Source organism: Phalacrocorax carbo, chromosome 22 (genome assembly GCF_963921805.1).
Source record: "Phalacrocorax carbo chromosome 22, bPhaCar2.1, whole genome shotgun sequence".
Taxonomy (NCBI): domain Eukaryota; kingdom Metazoa; phylum Chordata; class Aves; order Suliformes; family Phalacrocoracidae; genus Phalacrocorax; species Phalacrocorax carbo.
Genome location: NC_087534.1, coordinates 811376 through 825671, shown reverse-complemented (window position 1 = coordinate 825671; position 14296 = coordinate 811376). Strand labels below are relative to the sequence as shown.

The window sequence follows — 14296 nt, the reverse complement described above, 5'->3', positions numbered from 1 at the left end:
CGCGTCCCGCTGCGCCGCAGCTCGGCGGCGGCCAGGCTCACGCAGCGGGGAGCGCGGGCTGTCCCGGGAGGAGACCGGGAAGCAGAAGGGCAGCGTTTACCGAACGAGCAACGCTTGTCGGGGCAAATCTGCCCGCATTGCAACACGATTTGCATAAAAGCCAGGTGTTTGCAGCAGGGACCTGTGTCTACATCTGCCGGGGTTATTCCCCAAGGAGGCAGCGGCGGGGCTGGAGGAGGACCGGGGGGACCAAGGGCACCCGGCGGGGGTCGGCCGGGCCCCGGCCCCGCTCCCGGCGCGGCCCGGGACGCGGCGGGCCCGGCGGCGGGGCCCGAGGCGAGGCCGCACGCCGGGGCCGGGCCGGGCGGGGCGGGGGCGGAGCCGGCGGCCGCTTCCCGGTCCGCCCGCGGCCCGCCCGCTCTGCCCTTCCGCTTGGCGCGGCGCTGCCCGGGCCCCGGTATAAAGCAGAGGCGGCCGCCGCCCGACCCGCTCCGGCCCCATGGAGACGCAGCGGCGGCCCGTGGGCGGCAGGCCGGTAAGAGAGGGGGGGCGGCGGGGCGGCTCGGGGCGGCGGGCCCGGCGAGGCCCGGCACGGCGCGACACGCGGCCCGGCCCTGTCGGGGCCCCGCGGAGGCCGGGCCCGGAGCGCGGCGGGGCCGGGCCCGCTGCTAACGCCCGTCTTGGCCCCGCAGGTCCGGGGCGTGAGCGGAGGCCGGCAGCGCCCCGCGGGGAGCCATGAGCGCGGGCAGCGTCTCCTCCGTCCCGGGCTGGCCTGAGGCGCTCCCGGCCGCCAGGCCGCCCGCGTCCCGGCTCGGAGAGAGGATGAGCGCCAGAGACCCGTGCGAGAGCCGCTGCCTCGGCCCGGGCCGCCTGCCCGGCGCGGAGCCGCCCGAGGAGGCGGCGAGCCCCGGGCGGGAGCCCTGCGACAGCGCCGAGATGCAGCTGAAGGTGGACTTCTTCCGCAAGCTGGGCTACTCCTCGGAGGAGATCCACGTCGTGCTGCAGAAGCTGGGCCTGAACGCCGACACCAACACGGTGCTGGGGGAGCTGGTGAAGCACGGCCCGGCCGAGCGGGAGGGCGCCGAGGCCCCGCCGGAGGCCGCCGATGCCCCGCTGGTCCCGCGGGGGGGGGCCGCCAACAAGACCCCCGCGCCCCCGCCGGCCCCGGAGGAGACGGAGAGCGAGAACCTGAAGCCCATCGTCATCGACGGCAGCAACGTGGCCATGAGGTGCGGCGGGGGTTTCTGGGTGGGCGCGGTGGTCCCGCCGGGGCCGCGGGTGCTTTGCGTGGCCTCCAGCTGCGAGGCGTGCTAAGAGCTTGCAGTCCGAAAAGCTCGGGGGGGTTTCTCGCCGCAAAGAGCTGCCGCTGGATGCCCTGGTAGCGGCTGGTAATATTTTCCAAGGCACCTCGGCAGCGTGCAGAGCTCTCACGAGGATGAGCGTCGCATCTGCAGATGCGGCCCGCCTCGATGGCCTCTGCTGCCCGTGGCCTCTGCCAGCCCGTGCCGGCGGTCACGGGGCTCTGACAAGGGCAGGCGTGCTTGCCGGGGATAGAGACATTTCCTCCTAGTTTTTAGCTTATGAAGAGGATAACTGAAGATGCATCGTTCTCTTGCCTAATGGCTTTATGTAAGCTTCTGTAGCAGGAAGTTACTCAATAAATAATTGCAGGTTTAATTAGAGAAGGCTTCATAATATAGAGTTGTCTCCTGCATTGGAGACCAGTCTCCAAATGTTGACTCCTGTATTTTGGTTAAATTTCTGTACGGTGTAGAGATCGGATGGGATGCCAGAGGGGCCCCCTAGGATGTGTTGTCACCAAGGCAGGGCTGCGGCTCACCCTCAGCATCTCGGGCGTCCTGGTGCTGGTGGCACAGGCCCTGTCAGGTGCTGCAACCAGAGGCAGCCTGCGAAGCTGCTTGGGTTGGAACAGTAACTCAGGAGAGCCCTAGTGTCTGTGGAGCACCTCAAGTCTCTGGGCTGGATATTTATTGGCCCGATGTCCCTATTTTCACCTTGGCTTTTGTTCCCCACGACAGCGAGCGTTGCCTGTCCCCACCGCAGCTCCCGGTGCTGCGCTCCCCACCGCTGCACAGCGGGGTCTGGCCTCCCTTCGTTTAAGGCATCGGGTTTGTGAGTTGGGCTTTGTTGCAGTTCAAAAGCAACCCTTCTTCACGGTGTTTTAGCGTAATAGATCTTGTAATGTGTGTTTGCATACACAGACTTTATAAAAAAGACCCAACGGCCAACAGGGTGCTGCGTGCGTTACTGCAGACTAAGGTGAAAGTGCTGAGTGGAGATGTGTCTGCAGGTGTGGCTTTCTCCAAGCTGTGGCTGGCAGTTCTGAGAACAGGCCTGAAAAAGATGGGGTACAGTCTGCTGTGTGACTGGACAGCACCTGCGAGTCCCAGGCAAATAAGCAGTTCTGATGGCAATCGAGTAGGGCTGGGCAGTAAAAGATGTGACCTGGGTGTCTGCAGGAGAGCACAGCCCTGTTGCTGCGGCTCTCCAGCAGCTGGGCAGTCATTTGAGGAAAATGGCCCATTGTGAGACCTGGGCTGGTAAGTGTGACCCTTGCAGGGAAGTTACTAACCTGAGATAAGTGCTCAGGCTTCAACAAGAGAATTGGTTGTGTTTTTTGAACGAGGAGCCTCTTGCCTGTGAAAGCTGTCCCAAAAAATGCAGGAGAGATCACAGCAAATGTGACTGTGGGCAGGCCAGGTGGTAATAACGCTGCCAGTAGGATGGAGTTTGACATGAGAAAAGCAGTCTGGCTTTTTTAAGCAATTTGCTAGAAGGGGAATTCCATTCTGAAACTTCCTGTATTGATGGTGTGATGTTCCCTGCTGATTCATTTGCAGTGTGTACAGCAGCCTCCCTGAACAGCTCTTGACAAACGTATGCAAATCATAGTGGAAATTAGCTTTTACTTCCTTCTAAGGGAATTTTTTCTTGGCTGCTGCCAAATCAGATCAGCCCAATTAGCTGCCTTCTGTAGATTTGGGATTGGTAGCAGGGACTTAGGAAAAAAAACAAACCACAAACAAAAAAAAAATCCTCTGTTTTTCTTGTTTATCTCTAAAAGACTACAGTAACCTGTTTCTGGCTATCTGCAGCAAAACCAATCTGACACTGGAGAAAAATTTTAGAGCATCTTATTGTTAATGTCAGCCTTTCTGTAATTTGGGATTCTTAATGAAGATGGGTTAGGTGTCTCTTCAGGTGTTAGTTTTGGTGTTAAATATATAGTTCTTACAGAGTTATTGTTTTGGTCTGACTCTTCAATTTTCTTAGCTTCGGAGAAGGGTGAGGGCAGGAGGAGGAACAATGTTCCTTTCTGGTGGAATGGTTGTACTACAGTAGCAGTGCTTTGTAGCACTGCTTCTGCTGGGACACGAGCTCTTCAGTAATCACCTTTTGGAGGAGATCGCTGGCCTGCCAAGTGCTGGTGGCAGTTGAAATGTCACTCAAGCGTAGATGGGAAGAGTAAGACTTGAGGCAGGGGTAGTGCCCAAGTGGGGAAGATCTTACTGAATTATGAGGCCAGTTATCTTCAGTATAGTACACCTTACCAGAGTGTCATCCTGAAACACAGGCTATTAGATCCCCAGAAAGACAAATTGGGCTGTAATACAGAAATGTTGAAAGTTTGCCAGAACCATTATCAACAGAAGAGCTGATTACACTGTAAATACTGGCACTCGTAAAACAGGAGTGGTGGTTTCCTCTTAGAAGTTCTGGAAACTTACTGATATGACGTAATGAATAATGAGGAAGCAGCTTTTTGCATTGGTACATGGCTTCTGATGCTGTTGTCAAACTTTGTTCTCAGGTTGCCAAGTGCTGTTAAGACATTCAGCACTGATCCTGTTAGCAGGAGATGTTACTATTTTGTGCAAATAGTGCATTTGTAACTGACTTTTTGGGCCTTTCATCAGTGATGATGTCCTTGAGCGCATAAAATAACTTGTTTTCTGTAACTTTACAAGCAAAACACTTAGTGAGAGCACAGTTTATACTGGCAGAGGTTAGCCACTGGTGCTAGCTGGCAGAATAGGACAAAGGGTGTTCAAGATCACATTGTACTCAGGGCTAAAAATAAAGATCTGGAGTCCAGAGTTGAAGCAAAGCCTCTGCGCCTGAGTCAGAGCAGCTGCAACAGCTATGGCTGCTTTCTCCCTCCCACTGAGAATTTGGGTATTTTTTGGTGTACTGAGGTGCTAAAAGCAACGGTGATTCTGTGCAGTTCTTTGTGCTGCTGTTTACACAAGACGAGCAACAAATACCGCTTGTGTTATCTAACACTTCTTCACTAAGGTTGTCTGAATTGCGGGATCCATTTGCTTAGTGTATTGCCTGACTAGTCTGTACGTAACCTGAGTATTGAAATTCTCCATTTTCTTTTTCGATGCAGCCATGGAAATAAAGAGGTGTTCTCCTGCCGAGGTATCCTTCTGGCTGTCCAGTGGTTTTGGGACAGGGGACACAAGGATATTACAGTCTTTGTGCCATCTTGGAGGAAGGAGCAGCCACGACCAGATGTACTTATAACAGGTGTGGAAATATGAAAACCAAAAGTAGCTTTTCAGGCTTACTGCTTTGTCACTTAATGAGCTTGCAAAGTTCTGGCTAGTTAGTAATTAACTTATGAATGGAAGATCTAAGTAGTAGGAGATCCAGTAAGCTGAGCTGACCAGTGAGAATTAGTCATTAACTTCTCCCCTAAGCGAGTTCTTGCCTGGATCAGTTGGAATAACTCAGAGAAGAGAGAATGTAATACTACTCTGCTTCCTAACTTCTTGCCTTTTATTACTTGCGTTTCTTCCCTCTTTCAGGGACACATCTTCATGCTGTGTATTTGACTGTAACATGTTTGACACTCTAGACTGGACAGAATTTCGACATGCTAAAAGTTAAAGCTTGATGGGAGATTAGCCAGAATTATTCAAATTGAGGGGGGGTTCGCTCTGAACTTTCATCAGCTGAGATTTCTAAGTAACTCTACTTAGAAAGAAAGGAATCTATGCATGTAGTAGGGCAGTACAAAAGATACCAGCCTGCCAGTCTTAAATGCAAATCGCACTTTGCACGCAAAGGATTATGTGGATGGGACTTGCTGTATGACAGCAGCCTCTGTGGTGTGCTCGGAGTGTTCTGGGGTGCCATGCAGGCACCGCAGCCAGGGCTCCACCTCTCACAGCTGGAGGGAGGGTATTACAAAAGAGACGAGCCTACAGGCTGAGTTGCGGAGGGATGAAATTACTTTACGTGAATTTTGTCATTTATTTATAATGTTACTTTATCTGTGCAAAGGCCTTTGGGCTGTGGAAATGTGTTCACGGTTGTGTTTGTTCTAGACCAGCACATTCTCCGTGACCTTGAAAAGAAGAAAATTCTGGTCTTCACTCCTTCCAGGCGGGTTGGAGGCAAGCGTGTTGTCTGTTATGATGATCGATTCATTGTGAAACTGGCACACGAGTCTGATGGCATTGTGGTTTCTAATGATACTTATCGGGACCTGCAGAACGAGCGTCCTGAGTGGAAGAAATTCATTGAGGAGCGTCTGCTGATGTATTCCTTTGTTAACGACAAGTACGTTCCCATTCTGCCTTTGCTTTTTAAAAAAAATCCATGTGAGCATGTTGTCTTGTTTTAATGAAGCAATGGCAAGTGATGCATGGAAAGAGCAAAATGCTGGTACAGAATGGGAAAAAATCCTGTAGAGAGATTCTTTGGTAGAAGGAAGCGTGGTGGGATGAAATTGCCAACTGTGGTGAGGTACAAAGGCATAAGGAATTGGAGTAGCCTTAATAGCTGTTCATGGTTTGGAGCTGGGAGTTCTGCTGCAGTGGAGTTCCTAGGGGAGCTCTAGGACTTGATTTCCTCACGGGACAATCATTAGCAGGCCCAGCAGCAAGTACTAGTTCTAGTCAGCAACAGAGCACAAAACCTCTGCTGTGCCTGAAGTGAAAGCCCTTCATGCCAGTCTTTACTAGGTGACAGGAGAGTTGTCACTGCAGTGAAATGGGAAAGCTTTTTAGGGCTCAGATGGCTTTTAACCTTCAATGATATGGGAGACTGCTAGAAGAAATGAAACCCTGACCCAGGAAAGTGAACTGCTCCTGACTGAGATTTATTTTTCTTCAGGTTTATGCCTCCAGATGATCCCTTAGGGCGACATGGCCCCAGCCTGGATAACTTTCTCAGAAAAAAACCTGTGGTGCCAGAACACAAGAAACAACAGTGCCCTTATGGTAAGACCTGCCTTCTAAATATGAAGACTGAGGTGTCTGTGCAAGTATAATCCATGCATTTAGTGAAATTCAGCTGGCCATTCCACACTCATTCTGTGCTCTGCCTTTCTTTGCAGGGAAGAAATGCACTTACGGAATTAAGTGTAAATTCTACCACCCTGAAAGGATCAATCAGCCCCAGCGCTCGTTAGCTGATGAACTCCGAGCCAATGCAAGGTTGTCTCCTACCAGAAGTGCCAATGCCAAGGAGGAGAAGAAGGGCAAAAGAGGTTCCCAGGCAGAGCTCTTGTGCTCTGTGCCCACAGAGAGTGATAAAGGCTCTTTGCAGAAGGTCTCTGCAGAGAGGAAAAGCTTGACCCACAAAGCAAAGCTCAGTGATGTTCCGCTTCAGGTCAAAGGCTGTGTGTCAGGCAGTGTCCCCCCTAACGGTGGGAGCCACAGGTCTGCTGACAGGTACCAGCAGCCTCATATGGACTCTCTGTCTTATATCTCTCAGGAGCACCTTGACTCGGGCATTGGGTCTTTGGAGAACCAACTGTCTGACATGTGGCCTTACAGATCTACCAGTCACTGTGATCATTCCCATGCTGATCAGGTGGCAGTCTGCACCTGCCATAGGCAGATACCTCTCTACTCACATTCTCCCAGCCTAGAGCAAAATGGTCCGGTGGCTTACAATCATGGTTCCCATAAATCTTCTTCCTCTGGTGCTAGCTTCTTGCAGTATAGCCCTGAGATCTCTCACTCAGGACCACCTCACTCTTTCTCAGGCTATGGAGTACCTGTACACCCAGCTAATCCTGGGCAATACAGTCTGCCCAATGAGTATAATGCCCCTGTACCCCATTCTCGCGAGTACTGGTCGGAACCGTACCAGATGCCACCCCCTCAAGTGAGACCTACCAGCGTGCGAGATCCTCGCTCAGTACAGAGAGCCCCAGGGTCAACGTATGGGGACTCCTGCCAGTGGTCTGTCCCTGACCAGTTTGCAGAGGAGCGGGCCAATGTGCACGTCAAGCTGTGTGGCATATTCCATCCCCACTTAGTTGATGCTGTGATGAGCCGTTTCCCTCGGCTTCTGGATCCACAAAGGCTAGCTGCAGAGATACTAACGTACAAGTCTCAGAACCCAGGTATATGAGGCAGATGCCGAGGGCAGCCGGGCATGTGAAAAGCTTGAGGATCAGTGTTTGCACTCTAGATACCGTAAATGCCTTCTGGGGGCTCCTCCTTATTCCTTGGAAGTACCAGGCTCCAGTTAGAGGCTGGGTACCAGATGTAGTATGCTCACAGCAAATTCTGGCCTGGACGTGACAGCGTGCTGCTCTTAGAGAGGCAGCCGAGGCTCCCGTCTGCCCCAGAGGATGTTGAAGAGGCTCTGGGTGCTTGAGCAGAAGAGGCTGCAGCTTCAGAGCAGGATTTTTGCTTTGGGATTGCATGGTGAGTCAGGCACACCCTAAATTCCTGCAGTTCAGAACCAAATGTGACCTTACTCCTCCCATTACCTTCAGTTCTGAGACGGCTTCGTGTACTGTCAGACGTAGGGAGGGAGGGCTCGGGGGGGCCTGTGAAAGATAAGCGGGCACTACCTTGCAGTGGTGCGAGGCTGTTTTGTGAGGTCTGAAGTGCATTGTCAAGGCTGTTCTTAGCTCTTAACTAAGCCTCTTTGCTAAATCCTACCAAGCAGATCTGTGGAAAATGTCGGATTATAAACCTAATATGAAGCTAGGTTTGGCTGGCTTTAATTCGGTTTTATTGGTGCACTTCCTTAATGATGCTTTCCGTACCCCTCCCACCTACACTTACCTGCCTAAGATGAGGTAATTCCCCAATATGTACCACAAGTGCTTAGCAAGCTGCTCAGCTCCCAGAAACGAGAGGAGCTAGGAGTGCGATCCTTTCTCAGGATGAGAGGCCTGACACTGCTCCAAAGCTACCTGCGAGTTGCGTGTTTGGCATTTGAAAAGTGCAGTTGTCAGAAGACGCGGGTGACTGCGCTCTCGATGCTGCTCTGAAACCTTGACCTTGGCTGGTGGCCTGTCTTAGGCTATCTCTGTACAACACTGACAAGGAGGATTTATGATGTTGTGCCTTTTGTCTTCGGACAGCAATAGTTTTGAGCATTCAGTAGAACAGCTGTAGCCATGTCTGGACTGCTGCCAGTACCTTAACATTTTTCTCTGTAAAGCTGTTGCTTCATCTTCCTTCTTACTGATGTTTTCTTGTCCCCTTCAGCTTTGTCAGACTATAGCAGCATCCAAAAATGTAGACTAAGACTTATTTGGTAAGACTGTTCCCCTTTCATTCCCCCTTGCTCTGTAAGATGTGTTTTACTGTAGATACTGTAAGAGACTTTAAATATGCAAAACCAATTCCTGTAGTAATTGGTTCTGGTCCTGGAATTTCATTGTGCTTAGAATGCAAAGATGTGTCTTGCACTTGCAGGCCAGAAGCAGTTGATTAGTTGATACACATTGTATCTGTGTTTTTGTTATGTTTTTTTAATTATGTCCATCTTGTGGTTAACCCAAGGCTGTTGAGTGGCAAATTGTGAAGGGGAGAGTGGTGTGCAGCTGTTTCTGAGATCCCTCTTCAGGAACGATTTTGTCTATTACTGTTCTTCCCTCTGACTGTCCAAGGCGTGACCTACCCAGACTGGCACCATGTGCCACAAAAACCACAGGGACACAGAAACCTGTATGCCTGGTTATTATGATACATTACAAATTAGTAATGTTTCATATTAGTAAGCAAAATGCTTCTTAATTTTAAATAACACGATACTTTGCATATTTGTAAATGACAGGAAAAATTGTTTTTAATGTTATTTCCAGCAACTTGCTGCTTGATGCTGTTTTTAATTAGCACTATTCTCAACTCAGCCACTGAGTTACTTGGAGCGGTGGTTTTTGTTTGTCTGTCAGAATGCTGATATGTGTTTCTTCTCTTGCAATTGGAAGACTAACACTTTATTCTCACAAGCTGACGTTTTACTGAACCTTCTATATGCAGAAACTGCATGCATACTATGCAGTATATAGTGTATGTACTGAATGGAGGCAGCCGTGTGAAACCATGGCAAAGTAAGAACTTGCATTATATAAATAAAAACTGTTGAGTTGAATTATTCGGTCTCTGGTGGCTTTTTGGAAGACCATTCAACATTTTGGCTGGCTTGCCAGGCAAGTCGGAAGTTATCCTTCCTCCCTGGGGTTCCTCTGACAACCTTAGATGGGGAACGAAACGCAGTAGGAACACCAACGCTTACATTTCTGTAACAGAATCTTCCCGTCCGTCCTACTGTACTGCAGTACAGCATGTTCTTATCTGACTTGTCAAATAACTTTATGGTCTTTATTCACATTTGTACTCCTAATTTAGTACAGAGCAATGGCTATTGCTAGTTAATCAAAAACAAGGAGAGCAGGTGCTCCTGGAGACAGTGCTGTGTTCCGGAGAGCAAATCTGAACCTCGCACTCTGAAGGGTCATTTACTGGCTGTGGGAGAGGACACCCTCTGAGGGTGTCTCCTGAAGCGGCGGTAAGCTTGCGCGGCTCTGTACCTGTACGGTGGCTGGGGGGATTAAGTGCTGCGTCGGGTCCGATCAGGCCTTTCAACCAGGTGAAGGCTTTCCTGCTCTTTGTAGCAGGGTCTGTAGTTGAAATATGCTGCAGGATTTTAAGGCTGATACTCCAGTAAAATACCCTAATAGGTAATTTTGGTTTTGCAGGATGTGTAGATGTGGGGGGAAATGGTTATTTCTTTTAAAGCTGGACTGACACAACCGAAGGAATCGGCGTGGAAGCGCAGGCGCTCACTACGATAACCAGGAAGGGAAGAGCTGGTGGCGACTTAGTTTGGTTACGATGGTAACTTTTCTATTGCAGTGACAGTCCTGGTGTGGCGCACAGAGCAACCCGGGAGGGTCAGACCCCAGCAACAAATCTGGTCAAAACTACTCCCAGAAACCGCTGCTGCCACCCAGGAAACCCAGCCACAGTTCCTCTGAATTCTCTCACACAAGGCTTCTGTGTGGGTGAACCTGCGCCTCCTGCCCCTGCAGCATCCTGTGGGTTTAAGGACCGCTTTCTTGTGCGCACCGCACGCGGTGGGCCCGTTCGCCGCGCTGCTCGGGAGCGCGGGAAACGAGGGAAATGCTCATTGGAACTGCCGCTGCTGAGCACTTTTTTCTTTTCCCCCCGCACACTTGTCCGCACTGAGTCAGAGGAGCTGCCTACCCGCACACCGCGGGCTGCTGCGCTCGGGCAGGCTCTCGCTGTGCTGTTATTGTGGAATTTTCAAGACTCATCCTGTGGCTTACCGCTTCCTCGGGGCACATCGGCGGGGAGGACCTGTCATGACTGCTGTGCCATTTGCATTGTGTTTCTTATCCTTCTAAAATAGGTTAGCTCTTCTTGTCAGCTTACTGAGTTTAAGGAGGTCACGCGCAGGCACAGTGTCGAAAGTTTCCTTAACTTCAGCGGGGTTGCCCTGCCTTCATCCTGTCAGCCTTGCGCTGCTGGTCAAGCCTCGTGCCGAGCCCAGCAGGAGGCTGGATCCTCTGAGCGGCCTTTCCTGCCCCAACAGGGTGAGGAATTGCTGCTGTTCCCCTTGAAAGGGCCAGCGCCCAGGCTGAGCTGGAGAACGGGGTGCAGAAGGCTCCTGAAAAGCATCAGGGCACAACCATGGGAAAGAAAAAGGGGAATTGCTGAGATGACCCAAGGCTGTTCCTGTTGGACAGCGGGGTGCCGCAGAACAAGTCTGGTGAGCCCATCCATCGCTAGCTCGCTCCTCCTAAACCAAGCGTGCCATCCTTCACCCTCCAGCAGTGGTCAAGTCATTCTCACTTGTCATCTGTGGTGTTTCCTCCTCGAGCCCGGTGCCTGCCCTCAGCAGGAGGGGGTCGCTGGCCCTCTGTCCTCAAAAGCCCAAGGTTGGGGTAGGAAAAACTCGGTGTGAAAGCGAGGAGGCTGAGCGGGGGTGCTTGCAAAGAGGAATGAGGGGTCCACTGATGTGTTTTGGGGGTAGAGGAGGACAGCCTCCTCCTTGCCTTCCTAGTTGTGCTAGAAATAGATGGAAAAGGTAGTAAATAGCATCCACTGCATGACAAAAAGACAAGCAGACAGGGGAAGAGCCCTCCTTCAGATGTCAGCGCTGCAGGATATCTTGACTTTGTTTTGTTTTGAACCAGTACTCAAAAGAGGGAAGAAATGGAAAGCTGTGCTGTGGCAGAGGTCAGGGTGGGGAATGCTGGATTCTCATCTCTCCTTCCCCTGTGCTGGGCGGTGACCCAGGAAGGGCCCTGGGTGGAGGAGGCAGCCCCCTGCTCCCAGCCCAGCGGGGTCTGCAGGTCACCAGCCCGCTCCCCAGGGCTTGCTCGCCTCTCCCCTGTGCCAGCTGCCTTGTGCCCTCCTTGCTTGTTTAACTTTTGCTTGAACCCATCTGGTTCCCTCCCATCAGGGGATTTCCAGGATGTGGCTAGCTCAACTCTTAATGTTTTTAAGGCGTTTCCAGAGGCAGGAATCTGACCCAGGGCTCCTGTATGGGCCGTGGGAAAGGGGCTGCTCTGTAATGGAAGCACAGGCATGTGTGGCATCACGTGGGGGCTGCGGCGGTGCCACCTGCCCGGGACAGGCCACCTTACAAGGAAGCAGGTTCAGCATCAAACCACTGCTCTTTTCACCCAGCCCTGAGGCTGCAGGGCTGTTCCTCTCCCTGCAGATAGGAAGAGGAAGAGGTGTCCCAAGCACAGCAGCAGCTCTGCACTGCGTGTTTCAGAGGCAGTTTGGGTACAATCTTGGTGTAAGAAATGCAGGAAGTGAGTAACTTCACAGAATAAATGTTTCACCAAAGTAAACAGAAAGGTGCAACAGCTGGAGAGGGTCTGAGTCCTGCCAGAGGGAAGGAAGGCAGGCGGAGGCGGGGAGGCTGGCGGTGCGCTGGGGAGGGCAGCGTGCTGCCCGTGCAGGTCCCTGCAGTGCTCACCCTCCAGCCATGCATTTTTCAGTTTGCCTGTCACCAGCCTTCCTCCGTTCCCTGGGGTTTAGGCCCTGAAGACCCCTGTGCTCCCTAAGGCCAGGGTTTGCCCTTGGAAAGTTTTCCCTTAAGGAGTTGCACGAGGGCAGCTGAAGCGTTTTCTTGCCGTCTCGCTTTCTCCTTGAGCGGACTGCCCCGAGCAAAGCTAAACCCCTTACCGCAGCGGCTGGGGTGGCAGCAGCCAGCTCAGCCCTGCTGGCAAAGCCACGGGCCACGAGCGAGAGCAGCCCTGACCTGCCCAGTGTGTCTCCCCTGCACCCCAAAGGCCCGCGTTGCACAAATGTTTTGGAGTTCACACAGCATCTGGTTGAGCAATAGGTCAGGAGGATTTGCATGGCGCGTTGGCTGGAGGGGGGAGGAAAGGTTTCCATGGCCCGCGAGGCAGCTGTTGCCTCACTCGGAGGCGTGGGGAGCGCTGCAACAGGGGCTGCTCTGGTGGCCAGCGAATGCTGGTGAATGTAGCTAATGCTGCGTGATTTCACCTTCCACCTCCTGAACCCTGCCCGTGGCAGAGCCGCTGGCAGAGTGGGGCTGGCAGGGGCTTTCCAGCGCAGCCCCGCGGCTTGCCTCTGGGGAGCTGAGCTGCTGGTGCAGCAGGGCTGGGACCTTGTCACAGCGCTGTCTTGCTGCTGTCTGACACCGCTGGTGCTCCTGAGGTGTCTGCGTGGATGCTGCTGTGATTTCTGTGGGAGAGGGGATGGCCAATTTGGGGCTGGGGTTTTGCTGCAGCAGGAGTGGCTCATTCACAGGATCTGATTTATTTTGGTATTTCTAAGAAGCGTGGGGCTTTCCCACCTCAAACCCTGTGCGGGAGCCAGGTCAGTGCAGGATGAGTCAGGCTGCTGTTGTTTGCATTGCATCAGTTCCCTGACAGTGCGGGGTGTTGCATGGGCACGTTGGGAGGAATGATACCTGCCTGCTGCAGGAGCCTGTCCCCAGTCCCTGCCCCGGGCCGGCTCCCTGGGGCGGTCAGGCTGGAGCTCCCTGAGGCTGCAGTCGGGGATGTGGAGGTGGTTTCCATGTGCTCTCCAGGGCCCCGGGGACGGCAGCAGGCCCAGAGTCGTGGCAGCTGCACCGCAGCATTGCAGGGTTAATTCCCAAGCAGTGTGGGACAAATCTGCCTCGTGTTGGCAATAAAGCCGGGATGGAAGCATTCCCGTAAAAGCCTTGCGGAAGAGCTGCCGGAGGCCAGTTCTCAGGGCTGCAGGACCATGAGGAACAGGGTCACTGGCTGACCCACAGCCATGTGCCATGGGAGGGGGCTGTTTATGCTCACCCAAGTGAAAACAGCAGCCCAGGGTGAGCACCAGCTGGAGAGAAGAGGACGAACTAGAGTTTCCTCTGGTCTGTCCCAGAGGAAGACACCTGCCTGTGTGGTGCGAAGCAGGGAGCCAGTAACGGGTGTAAATTTGTTTAGCGGTTTGTTCCCTGGCTCATGCACAGGCTGGTGGCATCACCAGGCCCCCCGGTGAGCTGCGCCTGTGGGTCGTGCGGGCAGTGACAGCAGGAGCCTCGTGCTGCCTGTGGCAGAGGGCAGGTCCCCCCGTATTAGTGGCTGCCTTGCCTCAGGAGCAGCTGCAGATTCTGCGAAGGGCCATTGCCAGCAAGTAGCTTCATCCCCCCCCTTTACCTGGCACTTGTCGGGAGTTGAGTGCCAGACACTTGTGGGGTGCAGGCAGCCGACGGTGGCAGGCAGGGCAGCGCCAGGGCCTGCGGGGAAGGGCTGTGCACACAGCGCTGGCCAGGCATGTTTTGAGCAGTGGGAGCAGCGATGAAAGGAGTTTGCCCATCGCTTGGCAAGGAGCAGCTAGTTTGCATAGCCTTCTCGCAAGGCAGGATTATCTCCCAGGCGCTTAGCGCTGCTGCCACATGCTCCCCTCACAGCACAGCCCCATCTGCAGTGAGCACTTCCCTGACTGAATCACCTCTGCGGCACTCGCTGCTCTGGGCCAGGCCCTCGGCTGCCGTGGGGTGGGGACCCGACCCCTCTCTGCTTCAGCAGGAG

General features: G+C 53.2%; 1 protein-coding gene across 1 annotated transcript; it reads left to right on the top strand.

Moving 5' to 3' along the window:
* The first annotated feature begins 388 nt into the window (after window positions 1–388).
* ZC3H12A (zinc finger CCCH-type containing 12A) lies at window positions 389–9378 on the top strand. Its single transcript, XM_064471169.1, has 6 exons — window positions 389–535; window positions 693–1229; window positions 4415–4554; window positions 5358–5592; window positions 6148–6254; window positions 6371–9378. The coding sequence occupies exons 2-6, from the start codon at window positions 736–738 to the stop codon at window positions 7393–7395; spliced, it is 2001 nt and encodes a 666-aa protein (XP_064327239.1). The 5' UTR covers window positions 389–535; window positions 693–735; the 3' UTR covers window positions 7396–9378.
* Window positions 9379–14296: the final 4918 nt, after the last annotated feature.

Excerpts from the sequence above, each read along its gene's own strand:
- ZC3H12A (XM_064471169.1), top strand. The coding sequence starts at position 736 with ATGAGCGCGGGCAGCGTCTCCTCCGTCCCGGGCTGGCCTGAGGCGCTC. Across the intron at positions 5,593-6,147 it reads TATTCCTTTGTTAACGACAA|GTTTATGCCTCCAGATGATC; the intron begins GTACGTTCCCAT and ends ATTTTTCTTCAG. Across the intron at positions 6,255-6,370 it reads GAAACAACAGTGCCCTTATG|GGAAGAAATGCACTTACGGA; the intron begins GTAAGACCTGCC and ends CTTTCTTTGCAG.